Source organism: Dunckerocampus dactyliophorus, chromosome 11, assembly GCF_027744805.1.
Source record: "Dunckerocampus dactyliophorus isolate RoL2022-P2 chromosome 11, RoL_Ddac_1.1, whole genome shotgun sequence".
Taxonomy (NCBI): domain Eukaryota; kingdom Metazoa; phylum Chordata; class Actinopteri; order Syngnathiformes; family Syngnathidae; genus Dunckerocampus; species Dunckerocampus dactyliophorus.
The window spans coordinates 31,173,198-31,189,042 of NC_072829.1; the positions used below are offsets into that span (position 1 = coordinate 31,173,198).

General features: G+C 42.5%; 1 protein-coding gene across 2 annotated transcripts in view; it reads left to right on the forward strand.

Moving 5' to 3' along the window:
• Positions 1 to 15,845, forward strand: part of slc36a1 (solute carrier family 36 member 1) — a 44,681-nt gene that overhangs the window by 13,225 nt on the left and 15,611 nt on the right. For both annotated transcript variants that reach the window (XM_054791846.1, XM_054791847.1), the window contains exons 9-11: positions 5,494 to 5,592; positions 5,666 to 5,832; positions 7,890 to 8,059. In XM_054791846.1, the coding sequence (XP_054647821.1) occupies positions 5,494 to 5,592; positions 5,666 to 5,832; positions 7,890 to 8,059 (436 nt within the window). The remainder of the gene's footprint in view (positions 1 to 5,493; positions 5,593 to 5,665; positions 5,833 to 7,889; positions 8,060 to 15,845) is intronic.

Consider the following 15,845-nt stretch of genomic DNA (forward strand, 5'->3'; position numbering starts at 1 on the left):
TCAAACCATCCACTACAACATAAACTAGGGGTTATTAGGACCCTCCAACACAGAGCGGAACAAATACCAACTAGTGCTGAGGGAAGGAAAAAGTAGACACAACATGTCCAGAGAGCGCTCTCAACCTGTGGGTACCCGCGGTGGGCTTTTAACAAATGTCAAAAGAAGAGAGTAGGGAAAGAAACCCAAAAGCCCACAGAAGCAAAAAGGAGAGTGGTAGTCCCTTATGTAGCGGGGGTCTCCGAAAAACTCCAGAAGATCTTATGGCAACACAAAATTCCTACCTATTTCAAACCAGTAAATACCCTGAGACAAAAATTAGTGCATCCTAAAGACAAGGCTCCAAACCAAAAACAGAGCAATGTGGTCTATTCCATCCACTGTAAAGATGAGGAATGCAAAGAGCACTACATTGGGGAAACTAAGCAAATGCTCCAAAAAAGCCTTTATCAACATCGCAGGGACAATTCTAGTGGACCTCAATCAGCAGTACATCTACACCTTAAAGCAACCAATCACTCTTTTCAGGACAGCGATGTAAAGATTTTGGCCAAAGAAAACAGATGGTTTGAAAGAGGAGTCAGGGAAGCTATTCTTGTCAAACAACAGAACCCATCATTGAATCGGAATGGTGGTTTGAGGTTTAATTTGGATCCCGTGTTCAGCAGGTTAGCGGAACCAAAACCCACAGCTCTTAGTCTTGCAAATGAGGTGTAGCCAGGGCCGAGCCAGAACAATAGATGCTAACGAGCCAGTATCAGAGTCGTTCATACACAACTTAGGGAGCGACACTTCCCTTTTATCGGAGGTGCTAATAGCAGGAGAGTATGATAACACTACTCCGCCCAGGCTTAGTGTAAGGAACCAATAGGAGGAGGGTGTTGGCACACCAATTCCGCCCACTTTTACTGTATTTAAGGCCTAGGCTACCAGCACTTATTAGTTCGCTGACGAAGCTCTTTGGATGAGGAGCGAAACGTCCGACACCTTCTTCACAGAAGTACAGATGACGTCTCAAGAAGCCTTTCCCTCAACAAGAAAAAGTCCTGATTTTCCAAGAATAGTATGATAATGAGGAAAAATGCCATGTAGTAGCCAAATATAACTAAGAGAACTAAGAACTTAGAGCAAGGATTACAGCTCAACGTGAGATCAGAGAATGCTGTGTGCTCACCTTCACAGAAACCTGGCTGACGGAGGATATACCGGACTCGGCGATCCAGTTGGAAACATTTGCTGCTTACCGGGGAGATCGGACTTTAGCGTCTGGTAAACACAGAGGTGGCGGCGTCTGTGTTTACGTAAACAAACGGTGGTGCACAGACGTACAGACGATGGAAAAGCACTGCTCGTAGGACATTGAGCTACTGATTGTGAAATGCAGACCTTTTTATTTACCTCGTGAGTTTAGCGCTGTGTATTTAACTGCTGTTTACATCCCACCACGAGCTAACACCGCTAACGCACTAGGCCTCCTGCATGACATCATTGATAAACACGAGACCAAACACCCGGACGCTGTATTCATTATATTTGGCGATTTCAACCACTGTAACCTCAGGACTGTCCTCCCCAAATATTACCAGCATGTGAGCTTTCCCACAAGGGAAAATAACATCCTGGACCAAGTCTACAGCAACATTAAAAGGTCCTTTGAAGGCTGTTCCAAGACCCCACTTTGGAAAGGCCGACCACATCGCCATATTCCTTTATCAACATACAGACAACTTCTTAAACAAGCTCCCCCTGTAAGTACAGCAGTTAAAGTGTGGAATGAAGAAACTGATCAAGTACTTCAGGACTGCTTTGGCTGCACAAACTGGGATGTGTTTAAAACTGCAGCGGGGAGGGAAGACTGTACTGTTGATTTGGATGAATATGCTTCTGCTGTTACTGGCTACATTAGCACATGCATAGAGACTGTTACCACCACCAAGTATTACAGAAAATACCCTAACCAAAAACAGTGGATGAACTGTGATGTAAGGGCTAAGCTACGTGCTCGTTCGACTGCATTTATCATGGGCACCGCTGAGGACTACAAAAAGGCCAGATATGACCTGAGGAGGTCCATACGAGAGGCCAAAAGACAGTACACACAGAAGCTGGAGGGCTACTATTCCACCTCAGACCCCCGGCGCATGTGGGCGGGGCTCCAGCACATCACAGACTATCGACAGCGGAGTAGCGTAGCCACGTCCAGCCAAATCACACTTCCAGATGATCTGAACGAGTTCTATGCCCGCTTTGACACCCAAACTCCTGATGAGCAGAGAGGGTGGCTGGACTTGGGGAGCACACAGGACTCACCTCTCATGGTGACATCAGCTGATGTGCGCAGGGTTCAGAACAAAACAAACCCACGAAAAGCAGCAGGCCCAGACAACATCTCAGGCCGTGCACTTCGGGTTTGCTCATCAGAGCTAGCTGATGTGCTTGCTGACATATTTAACCTGTCGCTTGCACAAGCATCTGTACCGACCTGCTTTAAGTCCACCACCATAGTGCCCGTACCCAAGAAGAGCAACGTGACCTGCTTGAATGACTATCGCCCTATAGCACTCACTCCTATTGTTATGAAGTGCTTCGAAAGAATAGTCATGACCCACATCAAAAAGAGCATCCCGGCAACTGTGGACCCTCTACAGTTTGCATATCACCAGAACCGGTCCACGGATGATGCAGTCAACACTGCCATCCACACAGCCCTTTCTCACCTACAGGGCCAGGACACATATGTCAGAATGCTATTTATAGACTATAGCTCTGCTTTTAATACAGTCAGCCCCCACAAACTCACAAATAAGCTCCTCACACTTGGCCTGTCACCCTCCCTCTGTAACTGGGTGTTTAACTTTCTAACAGGCAGGCCCCAGTCAGTCAGAGTCCACAATCGCACATCCAGCTCAAGAATTGTGAGCAGTGGGACACCACAGGGGTGTGTGCTGAGTCCGCTCCTCTACACGCTTTTCACCTACGATTGCGTGGCCTCCCACAACAACACCAGCATCATTAAATTTGCGGATGACACTACAGTCATCGGCCTGATCACTGGTGGTGTTGAAACATCATACAGAAGAGAGGTGGCAGACCTCATAGCTTGGTGTCGTGATAACAATCTCCTTCTCAATACAGATAAGACTAAAGAGATGATCATCGACCCAAGAACAAGGGAAAAGGAGCCGCATAAACCCGTGTTTATTGATGAGACTGAGGTGGAGAGGGTGAACACCTTCAAGTTCCTTGGCACACACATCAGCGAGGACCTCACCTGGTCTCACAACACCCAACAAATTATGAAGAAGTCCCAACGGAGACTACTTCCTGAGAAGACTGAGGAAATTTGGAATGTCCACCACAATCCTGAGTTGCTTCTACAGATGCACTATGGAAAGTGTCCTTACTGCCTCCATCACTGTTTGGTACAGTAACTGTACAACACGTGATAGAAAGGCACTCCAGCGGGTGATCAAGACCTCACAGAACATTGTTGGGGCAGCCCTCCGCTCACTGCAAGACATTTATAAAACTAGAGTCCTACGCAGAACACACAACCTCATCAAGGACAGCACACATCCACAACACTCATTCTTCACACTCCTACCATCAGGCAGACGATACAGGAGTTTGAAGTCCAGGACCACAAGGCTGGCAAACAGCTTTTACCCACAGGCCATCAGGCTTCTCAACGAAGCACTCACACACGCCGCACGCAACACACGCACACACTCATAGCACTTTATTTATTTATTTGTTTGTTTGTTTGTTTGTTTGTTTGTTTGTTTGTTTGTATTACTGTCTCTTCTGTTGTTGTTGCTTAATTTATTGGTATATATGTTTATGTGTTTATGTTTCTTATGTTCTTATTCTTTCTTCTGTTTTCTTTCTTTTCTTGGGAGAATGAACAGAATAAGATTTTCATTGCATAGTATAACTGCTGTTTTACCATGCACATGACAATAAAACTCTCTTGAATCTTGAAATATGGTGACAATTTGACAGAGCTGCTTGTTGTCTGGCAGGGCAGGCACGTATGAGGTGTGTTAACTACACGGTCCCGTTATACTGTGTTTATCAGTGAGCATGAGCAGGTAGCACCAACCACAACTACAGGACAAACACTGCTGAGGTGTACACATGTGCTGAGAGCTTTTTGGACCATCTTATTGGGACACGTGAGAAGGCCAAAGTGTTAGAAACAGCTGCCATAGCAATGTAGCTAGTGAGTGAATATGTAGTGCGTTTTCCTATAAAGTGATTTCATGAGGTGCTCATGAGAGTCAGTAAATATTTAACCTCCTCTGTAGGCAATTTGCTTTACAGGCTCGTTAAAGATTATCTACAGGATAGCGCGCCATCCCCGTGACACCACACCTCACGGAAGCATCTGGACATTCCCGGTTGGAAGCGACTACCGTCTGTGCTGTAAATCCAGCGGTTATGCCGTCCAGCTGCTGAATTTAAAGACACGCATTATGATCACAGCACAGACTGGTACCGCTGGTTGTGGCGTAGGAATAAAAAAACCCCGTTGTCGCCGTTCTCCTGTTTGTCGTGTTTCTGTTCAGTGTGAAAATGAAATGAATTGGATCATCTTGCCAGCCAGGATACAGTGGTGTGAAAAAGTGTTGTCATGCTTCAATGTTTCAGACCATCAAAGAAATGTAAATGTTAGCCATTGACAACACAACTCAACACTTGATGCACTTTTTATTTTTAAGGGAGAAAAAAAATCCCAAGCTACTTGGCAAATGTACAAAAATGTTCTTTTTTTCTCATTAGAATACAACTTTTTTCTGTTCATATTTGTACTTAATTCTCGTAAAATCACAGCTCTTTTGTTTTTTTATTTTCCACCTATTTCAACATTCTTTGTGTAAATTTTCTTCTGGTAACTATGTCTTCATACCCGTAACATTTTGACTTTGCTCTCGTAACATTCTAAGATTTGTGCAGCCTAATTTTCCAAGACTTACAAATGAGTTTTTTTTGTCATAATATTACAACATTTAAAAAAAGAATATTTTTCTTTCATATTTCAACTTCATGCTCGTAAAATGATGTCATTTTCCCCCATAATATGCTGGCATTATTTTTGTAAAGTTACTACTTCTCTTTACATTCTCTTTACTCTTATTCTTGTAAAATGAATGCACTTTTTTCCATTTTTGCAGAGTTTTTATTTCTTTTTAAATTTTATTATTAGAATGTGGCACGGGCCACAGATGGCCCCCAGGCCTCACGTTGGACACCCCTGCTCTGGCATGTGCTTTAAACGTGGCAGCAGACTCCGGCGCTGTTACGCATGTACTTACGTGATCGTCGCGCTGTGAAAGCACACACAGTCGGGGCGATGCCACTAAGATGGCTGCTGAGAAAAAGTGGCATCCATGATTGAGGCTAAGTTGTCCTGGCTGACGATGCGTCATGCACGCCAGTGGAACGTCTGTGTGGCAGGGGTTCATGATGTTTGTGGTGTTTTGCCCCCTCCAGCACATCCAACACCCCATCAACCTGCCAAGCGTGGGCCGGGCCAAAGACTACCCGCTCTTCTTCGGGACGGCCATCTTTGCCTTTGAAGGGATCGGAGTGGTACGTGACCAACGCTCATGGCAGCTTCTTCAGATTGGTGACCTGCCTGGTCCTGCGGTCCTTCTGTTTCCAGGTTCTCCCACTGGAGAACAAGATGCAGAGGCCTCAGAGTTTCCGCCTGGTTCTGTATTTGGGAATGGGCATCGTCACCTTCCTCTACATCAGCCTGGGCACCATTGGATACATGTGCTTTGGCGCCGACATCGGCGGCAGCATCACTCTCAACCTGCCCAACTGCTGGTAAGATAACATCCTCACAACAGCCCAGAATTATGAGTCCATTCGAGGCACCGAGCTGACTTTATCTGCTGAACTGGGAGGATGCAGCCGTTTGTGTCAGGTGTTAGTGGGGGTGGCACAAGTCATCTTGCCACATTATACTGTGGCAATATTTCTCTTTTAGAGGAAAGCTATCTCACAGGAACAGGAACAGGTGATCAGACTGTCAACTATGGCACCGCTACTGTGAATGGTCATAAACGGAATATGGAAGTGGCAGTGCCAAAAATACAAATACATCAAATATAAACTAATAAAAATAATTTAATAAATTAAATAAAACATGTAATAAAATAAAATAAAATAAAAAACATAAAAATACCGCAACAGTGAATGGTCATAAACTTAATATGGCAGTGGCAAAAATCAAAATACAAAATTTAAAAATAATAATAAAAAAAAACTGACATGAAGTGCTGTACGCAAACTATAAACCCTGCAATCCAACCTACTTTGGTCCCTCGCTATATCGCGGTTCGAATATCGCTCACTTGCGATATCACTTTTTTTTTTTTTTTAATCAATAATGAATTGGTGAATTGGTTTGGTGGTTGACTGGCATATTATTACTCGTAAATAGTGAAAGACAAGCTATATGTAGTATTTTGGTCACTAGGCATCAGTAATGTTAGGAGACATGATGTTGAATTACATGACATTTCACACTGCACGGAGACTGGTTACTGAAACAGCAGAGTCCAGCAGAACCCAGCCCACATGCCATGGCCGAGACGGACGTGCCATGGCCAAGATCGAGTGGAAAAAAGGTTCTCCTCTCATTCCCTGTGGAAGTGGCACATTTTGGTCTCCTTCATCGTTCTTCCCCACTCCGTTTGAAACACTTCAAGTTTAGAATAAGTCAATTGGAGAGGCTAACTAGTTAGCTCGCTAGCTGTCTATAGTTTTCCTGCAGTGATCTTGTAGCCTGCGCAATGTGACGTAAACAAGAATAATAGGAGCGTAAAGGTGACTCACTATAGGGGTGTTATGTCATTTAGGGATGTAATAATGCAAAAACACGTATTTAGCAAAGCAAACAGCTTTTCTTTGCTCTAACTACAAAAATGTTCAATGTATTAATATTGAATCCTACTTTGCAGAAATTAGCTGTCACGGTCGGGTGTGGGAACAATTAATATCAATAAATGGGAGGATAAGAGGGGGACAAAAAAAAAGAGACAAGGACAACAGCAGCAACAACAATTGTGACAACAAGAACAGAACAACAGAAACATACAGAACTACATCAGCAAATGTCTGTGACGACTATAAAGACCCTGATGAAAAGGACAAAATATCAACAACCACAATGACAATGCTGCATTGAAACAGTCACACATAATAGTAGTCATGAAATGATGAACTATGATAGTGAACAGAATAACTGTAATGCACATCATTGTAAAAAAAAAACTATAGTCATACTGCTGATATCACCGTCGCTGTAATAAAAGCAACAACATAATAACACCCTGGTTAACTCAGTGAGTAATGTGGGGAAGTACGTATGTACTGTGAGTGTGCATATGTACGTGTGTACAGGTATCTCTGTATGTGGGGAAGTCTTCATACATATAAAGGTGCAAGCATGTGTGGGCATGTAATTGTCACTGAGAATACATGAAAGGAAAGGGGCCGCCTCCACCTCCCAGAGAGCCCCGCCCCAAATAGCCAGGCCGAGCCCCCGCCGCCAGAAGGCCACCAGGGCCACAGGGGCAGGCAGCACAAAGATCAGCGCACCAAGAGCCAGCCCAGAGAGGCCTGCCTGCCTACACTCCTACGCACCCACGTGCACGCACGCACGCACACAGTGGTCGACTGCCCGACACCCGGAAGCCTCGCTCTATCCCCCTTTGGTAACCCAAGGAGCAGCGGAGCCAGGGACCCCGGGGTCCCAGACATACAATCCTATATATGCCTTATTGTGTCATTCTGGTAGATACAAGCAGAACGTTTTCTCTTGTCCTAACGAAGCCTGCTAAGCTCCTCTGTCGTCGTCTTTGTGTTGCGCCATCCAGGACCTACCAGGGCGTCAAGCTGCTCTACTGCTTTGGCATCTTCATCACATTCGCCCTGCAGTTCTACGTTCCTGCTGAGATTCTCATCCCGCCAGTCGTGGCTCAGGTGTCCGAGAGGTGGGAGACGGCAGTGGACCTGCTGCTCCGCACCACCTTGGTTGTATTCACATGTAAGTATTGCTAATAGCCCAGACGTCTGCAACTTCCTGGATACATTTGTTTGCTATCGAGGGAAAGGCTTCTTGAGACGTCATCTGTACTTCTGTGAAGAAGGTGTCAGACGTTTCGCTCCTCATCCGAAGAGCTTCATCAGCAAACTAACAAGTGCTGGTAGCCTAGGCCTTAAATGCACTAAGAGTGGGCGGAATTGGTGTGCCAACACCCTCCTCCTATTGGTTCCTTACACTAAGCCTGGGCGGAGTTGTGGTCTAATCCTCTCCTACCATTAGCACCTCCGATCAAAGGGAAGTGTAGCTCCCTGTAGTTGGGTATGAACGACTCTGATACTGGCTCATTAGCATCTATTTATCTAAGGCCTAGGCTACCAGCACTTATTAGTTCGCTGACGAAGCTCTTCGGATGAGGAGCGAAACATCCGACACCTTCTTCACGGAAGTACAGATGACGTCTCAAGAAGCCTTTCCCTCGATGGACAACTTCTGTACGACTGAGAGCCTACACAGACGCATTTGTTTGCTATGTTGTTATTCCTGGTACATTTTGGTTAGACTCTACACATTTAAAATGCAAAACCCAGTCATATTAAAAATAAATACATACGTGCATACATAAAGAAATAAAAGAAAAAAAAATACATGTAAACTAGAAAAGCACTCGGAGAGCGCAGACCTCTCCCAAGTGCCATAATTCCCCCCATATTGTAATTTACAGCATAAATATTAATCCTGCATTTGTTTTATCTACATTTAGATTCCTTGAGCATGAAAACATACCATGGAACGGTTTGAATGATTTTAAAGAATGCTAACAATGTTAACATGCTAACATTAGCATGCTAACATCATGCATGATAGCGCACTGTACCGAACAAGTGCTCTGGCCATATTTTGTGGAGTTATGTGCACAGTTGCCAAAAATGGTCCTATCTCACAATGTTAAAGAATCTTTTTTAAAAATTCCTGGATCCAGACGGTGATCCGGATCACTACCAAAATTTGACCAGCTCTTCCATATCCCATTTTAGACAATTCCTGAAAATTTCATCCAAATCCATTGAGAACTTTTAAAGTTATTTTGAACACAGATAAACACCAACTGAACCATAATGTCCGTGTTGCTCTTTGCTCTTTGCTTTTTGCGCTGTGCGAAGCGGAGGTAAAACTGAGGTTCTGGTGTGTATTGTAGTTTATGTTGTAGTTTTCCAGTACCGTGTTCGAGTTGCTGACAAACAATGACAATGAATTGCAGGCAGTAGCAAGCACTTTGGGCTCCTTTTTCTGAGCATTGATTGATGTGGTCCAGTAAACCCCTCCCCCTACTGAGTGTGCAGGTGCTGGGGCACGTTGAGGTCAGTAGGTGGCAAACTTCTCCTCGTTTCAAGCTCAGTGCTGCCTGTAGCCTCTTTGGGATTTTGCATGTGTTTTGATGCAGCTTGTCAATCATTGTCACTGTGTTGTGTGAAGACTATGGCTGGATGAACCCTTCAACCTCTTGAACATGCAGGAGCACACCCATAGATGGAAGATACTTGACTTGAGTGAGCTGCTGCATTCTCTACGGTGACCAGCAGGTTCCGTGTGTACAAGTCATTGTTTGGCAGCTTCTAGAGCAGGGCAAGAATATAAGAATTGTTCCCATTTTTGTTGTTTTTTTTTAAATTTCCCAATATTGCAACTTTGTTCTCCAATAATCTTCTTAGATATTATGACTTTATTCCCATCATTGTCTATTTTTTTGTTTGTTTTGCATAATATTACGACTTTTGAGAAATGAACGTCTTCGTTCTATAATATTTCAACTCTGTGCTGCTAAAATGTTGTTTTTTTCTTCATCATTTTACAAGGTTATCAATCGTTAGCTTTTTTCTTGATAGAGTGTGACTTTTTGGCTCTTAATATTTTGACTTTATTTGTTTTAAAATTACAGTGTTTTTTTTCTACTGTTGTTTTGGTTTTTTTTCCCCATTTCAACTTTCTTGACTTGACTTTATTCACATAATATTTTACATTTATTCTTCTAACCTAACTTTTTTCTGCAACCTAGAAACTTTATTTCTTGTGACTTTAAAAAACCAAACATCCTTTTTCTTTAATAGTTCAACGTTATGCTACTAAAATTACCTTATTTTCCCTGCTAGTATTATGTTGTTATTCTTGTATGACTTCTTTTCATTAGATTACAACATTTTTCTCTTCATATTTTGACTTTATTCTCATCAAATTACTGCTGATTTTTCCTGTTGCTGTTTTTTTATTTATTTTTTTCGTTAAATGCTATTTTTAGAATAAAGAAAGAGCCACGGGCCACACTTTGGACCCCGTGTTGTAGAAAGCAGCCATGATGAAACCTTCATAATCCCTTTTTAAAAAGTGTCTAATTGTGTGAAAGGTTCGTTCTTTCAGTGGGTTCAGTGGCTAATAAGATCAGCAGAAGCTTGGGGTTTTTTTTTTATATCATTTTAAGAAGTCATTGAGTTTGCAGCTGTCACACTAAAATCAATGGCACGCTGAAACCGCGGCCCACGTGCACCGTGGCTCCAAAAGGCTTCACGTGTGCGCTTATCAGGCCACAAATTTAACAGCACATGTTTTTTCAAAGATATGATCCAGCAAACAAGACGGCATTTACTAGAGCTCACAGGTTCCATTCCTACAACAATAAGAAGAAGAATCATCAGCAAGAGAGTGTGCCTCATGCTTGGGATGGCTGATGAAGGGGACAAAGTTCACTAAAAAGAACAAAAGTGGCGTCCTTCCTCCGTCCTTCTGCCGCATGCATGTAACTACTTCTCATTCTCTTTGTACGGTATTAATAATGAATGGGAGTGCGTCATCACCACAAAATGCCTGTACTTGCGTGACACGCTGAGCATGCATGCCGGAATGTTCACGCCGTGTCGCCCATACAGCTGCAAATATATTCCTTCTGTGGACATTTTTATGGCGGTTCTGATTAGATGCCATCAGCGCCAGCCTTGATTTGCAAAGCATCTTCAAGCGTTGTCCCGTCAAACGACACGAGACGAGGGCAGCTGAGACGTTGGTGTGAGGAATGGAATGTTCCGGCATGTACGGCTGGCCCCTAATAACGACCCGGCATAACCGCCTAAACGTGAAGGCTGTGAAATTACTTTGGAAATAGCTGAGGGCTCGCTCGCTTGTGTTTGCTCTGGCGTGGAGCTGCACGCTTGGAACGCCGCCACTTCACCTTCCTCACGCCCAACACATACAACCACACAGAGCCTGTCCTCCTAATGCCTGTCCCATGTCCCGTTATGTGGCGGGGCAGGGCTGTCCTAACTTTTCCCAGCGAGGGCCACTTACTGAAACATAAACATTTAAATATATCTCATGAAGATAAGAATTGTTCCCATTTTGGATGTTTTTTGGTAATTTTCCAAATGTGTTCTCCAATAAGATCCTTACATTTTCTTCTCATAATATTATGACTTTATTACCATAATATGGTCACTTTTTCACCCCAGCCTATTGTACTTTATTATGTTTGTTTGTTTCTTCTTTTTCTTTAATATTTCAACTGTGCTCCTAAAATGACGTTATTTTTCCTCACAATATGATGTTATCATAAAATTATTTTTTCTCATGAGATTACGACATTTTTCTCTTAATATTTTGACTTTATTCTTGTAAAATGACCTCTGTTTTTTTTTTTATTATTATTATTATTATTCTGGTAACATTAGAACTTTTGCTGCAAACCGGTTTTCCAAAAAATGACAACTTTATTTTTTGTTTTGTGCCTTTAAAAGAATGATCAAATTATGGCTTTTTCTCATGAGATTACGACATTTTTCTCTTAATATTTCGGCTTTATTCTCGTAAAATTACTTCTGATTTTTCCCGTTTCTGTTGATGTTTTTTGCTGCGGGTCTATAAAACAACAGCCATGGGCCGCAAAAGGCCCTTGTCCCACACTTTGGACACCCCTGTGGTGGCGGGTTGCAGCTCTGTTCCACCATTATATTAGCTGCATTACTCTTTAGCCACAGTGGCCCCTAATTGTTATGAAAAGGAATGTGTGGCCAGCATGAAAGCTTTATTAACTGTACAGGCAGTGACTGCATTACTTAAGTCATTCCACCATAGTATTTGCTTACTGAGAGTATTTTGCATGCTGCCATCAAGGGAAGCGTTGCGAGCAAGTGAAGGGCAGCCTCCAGCTTCCTTTGCCGCTGGTTGCAAAGTCCCAGCAGAGTTCCCGAGCCGTGGCACCGCTAGCCCCAGGATTTTCATTTCCTTCATTAGGCTTGATTGGAGCCTACAGAGACTCCTGCAGATGATATTTGGCATGTGACGCTGCTTTCAGCACATGCATGTTGATAAGCCAATAAAAGGGAATACATTCATGCATGCGGCACTTCATGTGGGTCATTTTGCTGGCAGCCCCTGATTTGATTAGCGCAGAGCGGAGTGTGTTGCGTTTGGAATCGGCGTTGGCTTCCGCTGGGATCCAAGCGATGCTCGCATGCCGGCAGCCAGGGACGGCAGGAGGAGTTGTGTTGCTCCTGCAGTTCACGCATTTCTGTAGAAGACGGCGTTAGGTTTGAAGGAGAATACAGTGCCGAGATTCATTGTCTGCTTGTGCGCATAGAAAACACCTCCGAGTTCCATTCTTGGAGGTGATCAGATAGCGCTTCTTGGCCTTCCCGAGGGAGAAGCTTTTGTTTTTGCTTGCTTTGCCGTCTTCTTGTAACGCGGCGTTGCTTCTTTTGTGCAGATGCCCAGGTGCAATACTTACGTGCTTTTCCACTCGGGAACAAAAAGGAAAAAAGCATCACACAGCCTCCATAAATCCAAAACCAATTTCCAGTTGTCTTTGCAGTATGACTTATCGTGTTTATGCTTGTTGTCGGAGCATAGACATAGGATGTTAGAGATTCATCTTGACTTAAATTCTATCAAATATTTTACCTCCACAAAGAATTTTTGCGTTGCAGACTTTGTGGAAGAGTTAACCACGGCAGAGCCCATACATGACCGAACAGTACAGTAATCCCTCGTTAATGGCGGTTAATTGGTTTTAGACCCAACCACGATAAGTGAATTTCTACCAAGTAGGATTCATTAAATCTTGTCTACATGGCAACATCACAAGATTTTCCCACTCTGGAAGCCGTTTTCTAAAAAATACACTTTCAGGGCACCCAGAACGCCGTTTGCGTGTGGATGAAAGGCTAAAATGATCAAATACTTTGCCGTTTTGACCTGAAAATGTTTCTGTTTGGGAAACCCCCATAGACTCCTGAAGACTGGAGCTAAAACCTAACCCTAACCACCATAAACTATTATTTCATGATGAATTGGAAAATGTGCTCATTGCTTTTTTTTCTTTGTTCCATTTTCTATATTAAACGCAAGGTACATGTTTATTGGTTGTAGAACGTTGATATGTAGTTGATATATTTTTTACATTTTTGCAAATTGGGGTTGCAGCAGAATGATGTGTTTATTTTGTGTTATTTTGTTAATTGTTAGTTTTGTGGGGTGTTTTCCAACAAGGTAGGTAAAAGTGATGTTAAATGTTTAGGTGTCAATTCATTTGCCATTTGTAATTACTTTTGCAATCATTTTCTGCATGTAAAACTATAAAATGTGTTTTGTGTTAACATTTTTTGGTGCCTGGAACGGATGAATTGGATTTACATTCTTTTCTATAGGGACATTTGCTTTGGTTAGAGTTGGTTTTGGTTTGAGTCAGACCTTCTGGAGCAGATTGACGTTAACCAAGGCACCACTGTATAGTAAATATATATTTGCTCTATATTTATAGTAGGAGTGGGAGGTAGCTCTTTGGGACTGTGTGGCTCGCAGGCTGAAAAAGTGTGAGCACCCCTGGTGTAGAGTTTGGTGCTGGTCCAAATGAGGATTGCCAGGCCTAGACAGAACTCTGTGCAAGGGATGGTCTTATATATCATCAATATAATCAAAGAGTGTAGTTCTTGTTGATTCCTGGCATCTGGAAGCAAGTGAGGCAAAGTATGGTGATTCCTCTGCGTTGGGTCACTTTGCCACAGGCGGGACATAGCAGCTCGCGTGCATTGTTGAGATGTTGATGAGAACAAGAAAGGACGTGAGGACGTCGCTTGAGCCTCCTCTTCCTCTCCCTGTGTGCCATGCGTCACCCGCGAGCTCCCCGGTGGAAAGGCGTCGTGCCACGGGGGGAGCATGTGCAGACGTACGCACATGCTCACCTTTAGCTTTGCAGGAGCAGCTTCACTTCTGCTGGTTGGACATTTGGTTTTTTACTTCAGTGCGCCATAGAGACACGCCCCCCCCTCAACTGGTTACGTGCTAATGGTTGTCATCAAACAGTAAAGAAGACTTGGATATTGGATATAACTGGATGAATATTGGAGGATCCAGTGTGGAACTGTCCTGTTGGTGGAGTGGCGAGAAAACACGAGCAGTTACCTTGAGGTCGGCCTTTAGCTCCCCAGAAAACCAAAACTATTCCAGTTGCTTCTCCGGTTTACACCATTCTTACATCCAAAAAAATACTTTCTGGCTAACATTTTCAAGAAAATGCAAGAAACGGCCTTGCTGGACACCCGGCATGTTGACATACATGGACTTCTTTAGGTTGTGATGCGACAAATTCACAAGATCTTGTGGAAATCTCATGAAGTTCTTGTTCCCCTCTGTTCACTTGATTTAGGAGTGGCATAACAATAAAATAAGTTAAAAGCACACAGGCCTCATGATGTGTCTTCCACAAAATGTAGAGCAGGTTCCGTGAAAAAGTCACGGTTTCAAAACCACTAAAATTTTGCTTAATGGCAATTCTAAAATATGAGAGAAAGTGGAGGTCCAGCGCAGCCACGACTAGAAAATACTTTGTCACATCCTGTGTTATCTCTTGCAGTCGGAACTGGGCTTCCATGTGTTGAAACCACAGGCATGTGCTGTGGTGGGCGTGCATAGCACAGACGTTATCATTGAGCGGCGCTGGTACAGCTTTTTTGTCTTGATATTTTGACTTTACTCTTATAAAATTACTGCAGATTTTTCAGTTTTTGCTGTTGTTTTATTTTCTTTTTTGGTTTTCTTGTTAAATTCCGTGGGCTGCACTTTGGACAGCCCTGATGTAGAACAAGAGTACAACATTTGAAATATAACATACATATATATACGCTGTGTGTGTGTGTGTGTGTGTGTGTATACTGTCTGTATGTATGTGTGTATGTATATGTGTGTATATATATATATATATATATATATATATATATATATATATATATATATATATGTATATATATATATGTATATATATATATGTATATATATATATATATATATATGTATATATGTATATATATATATATGTATATATGTATATGTATATATATATATGTATATATGTATATATATATATATGTATATATATATGTATATATATATATGTATATGTATATATATATATATATACTGTGTATATAAATAACAGTGAAAAGTTGCAAATGTAGGACAGTGCCTCTTTAAGGCTGAAGCAGTGAAGACACTTTGGTTATGTTTGGTACAAATATTAATGGTGGTAAAATTCTGGTGGTAGGGTTAGATTCATTCACCTTGTATGTGTTTGTTTGGGCATTTCCATTGTAAAGGGTCCCAAAATATCAGAACCATCTGAGTAGCTAATCAGGATACAGTGGTGTGGAAAAGGTGTTTGCCCCCTTCCTGATTTTTTATTTGTTTACATGTTTGTCACACTTAAATGTTTAATATCATCAAACAAATGTAAATATTAGTCAATGACAAC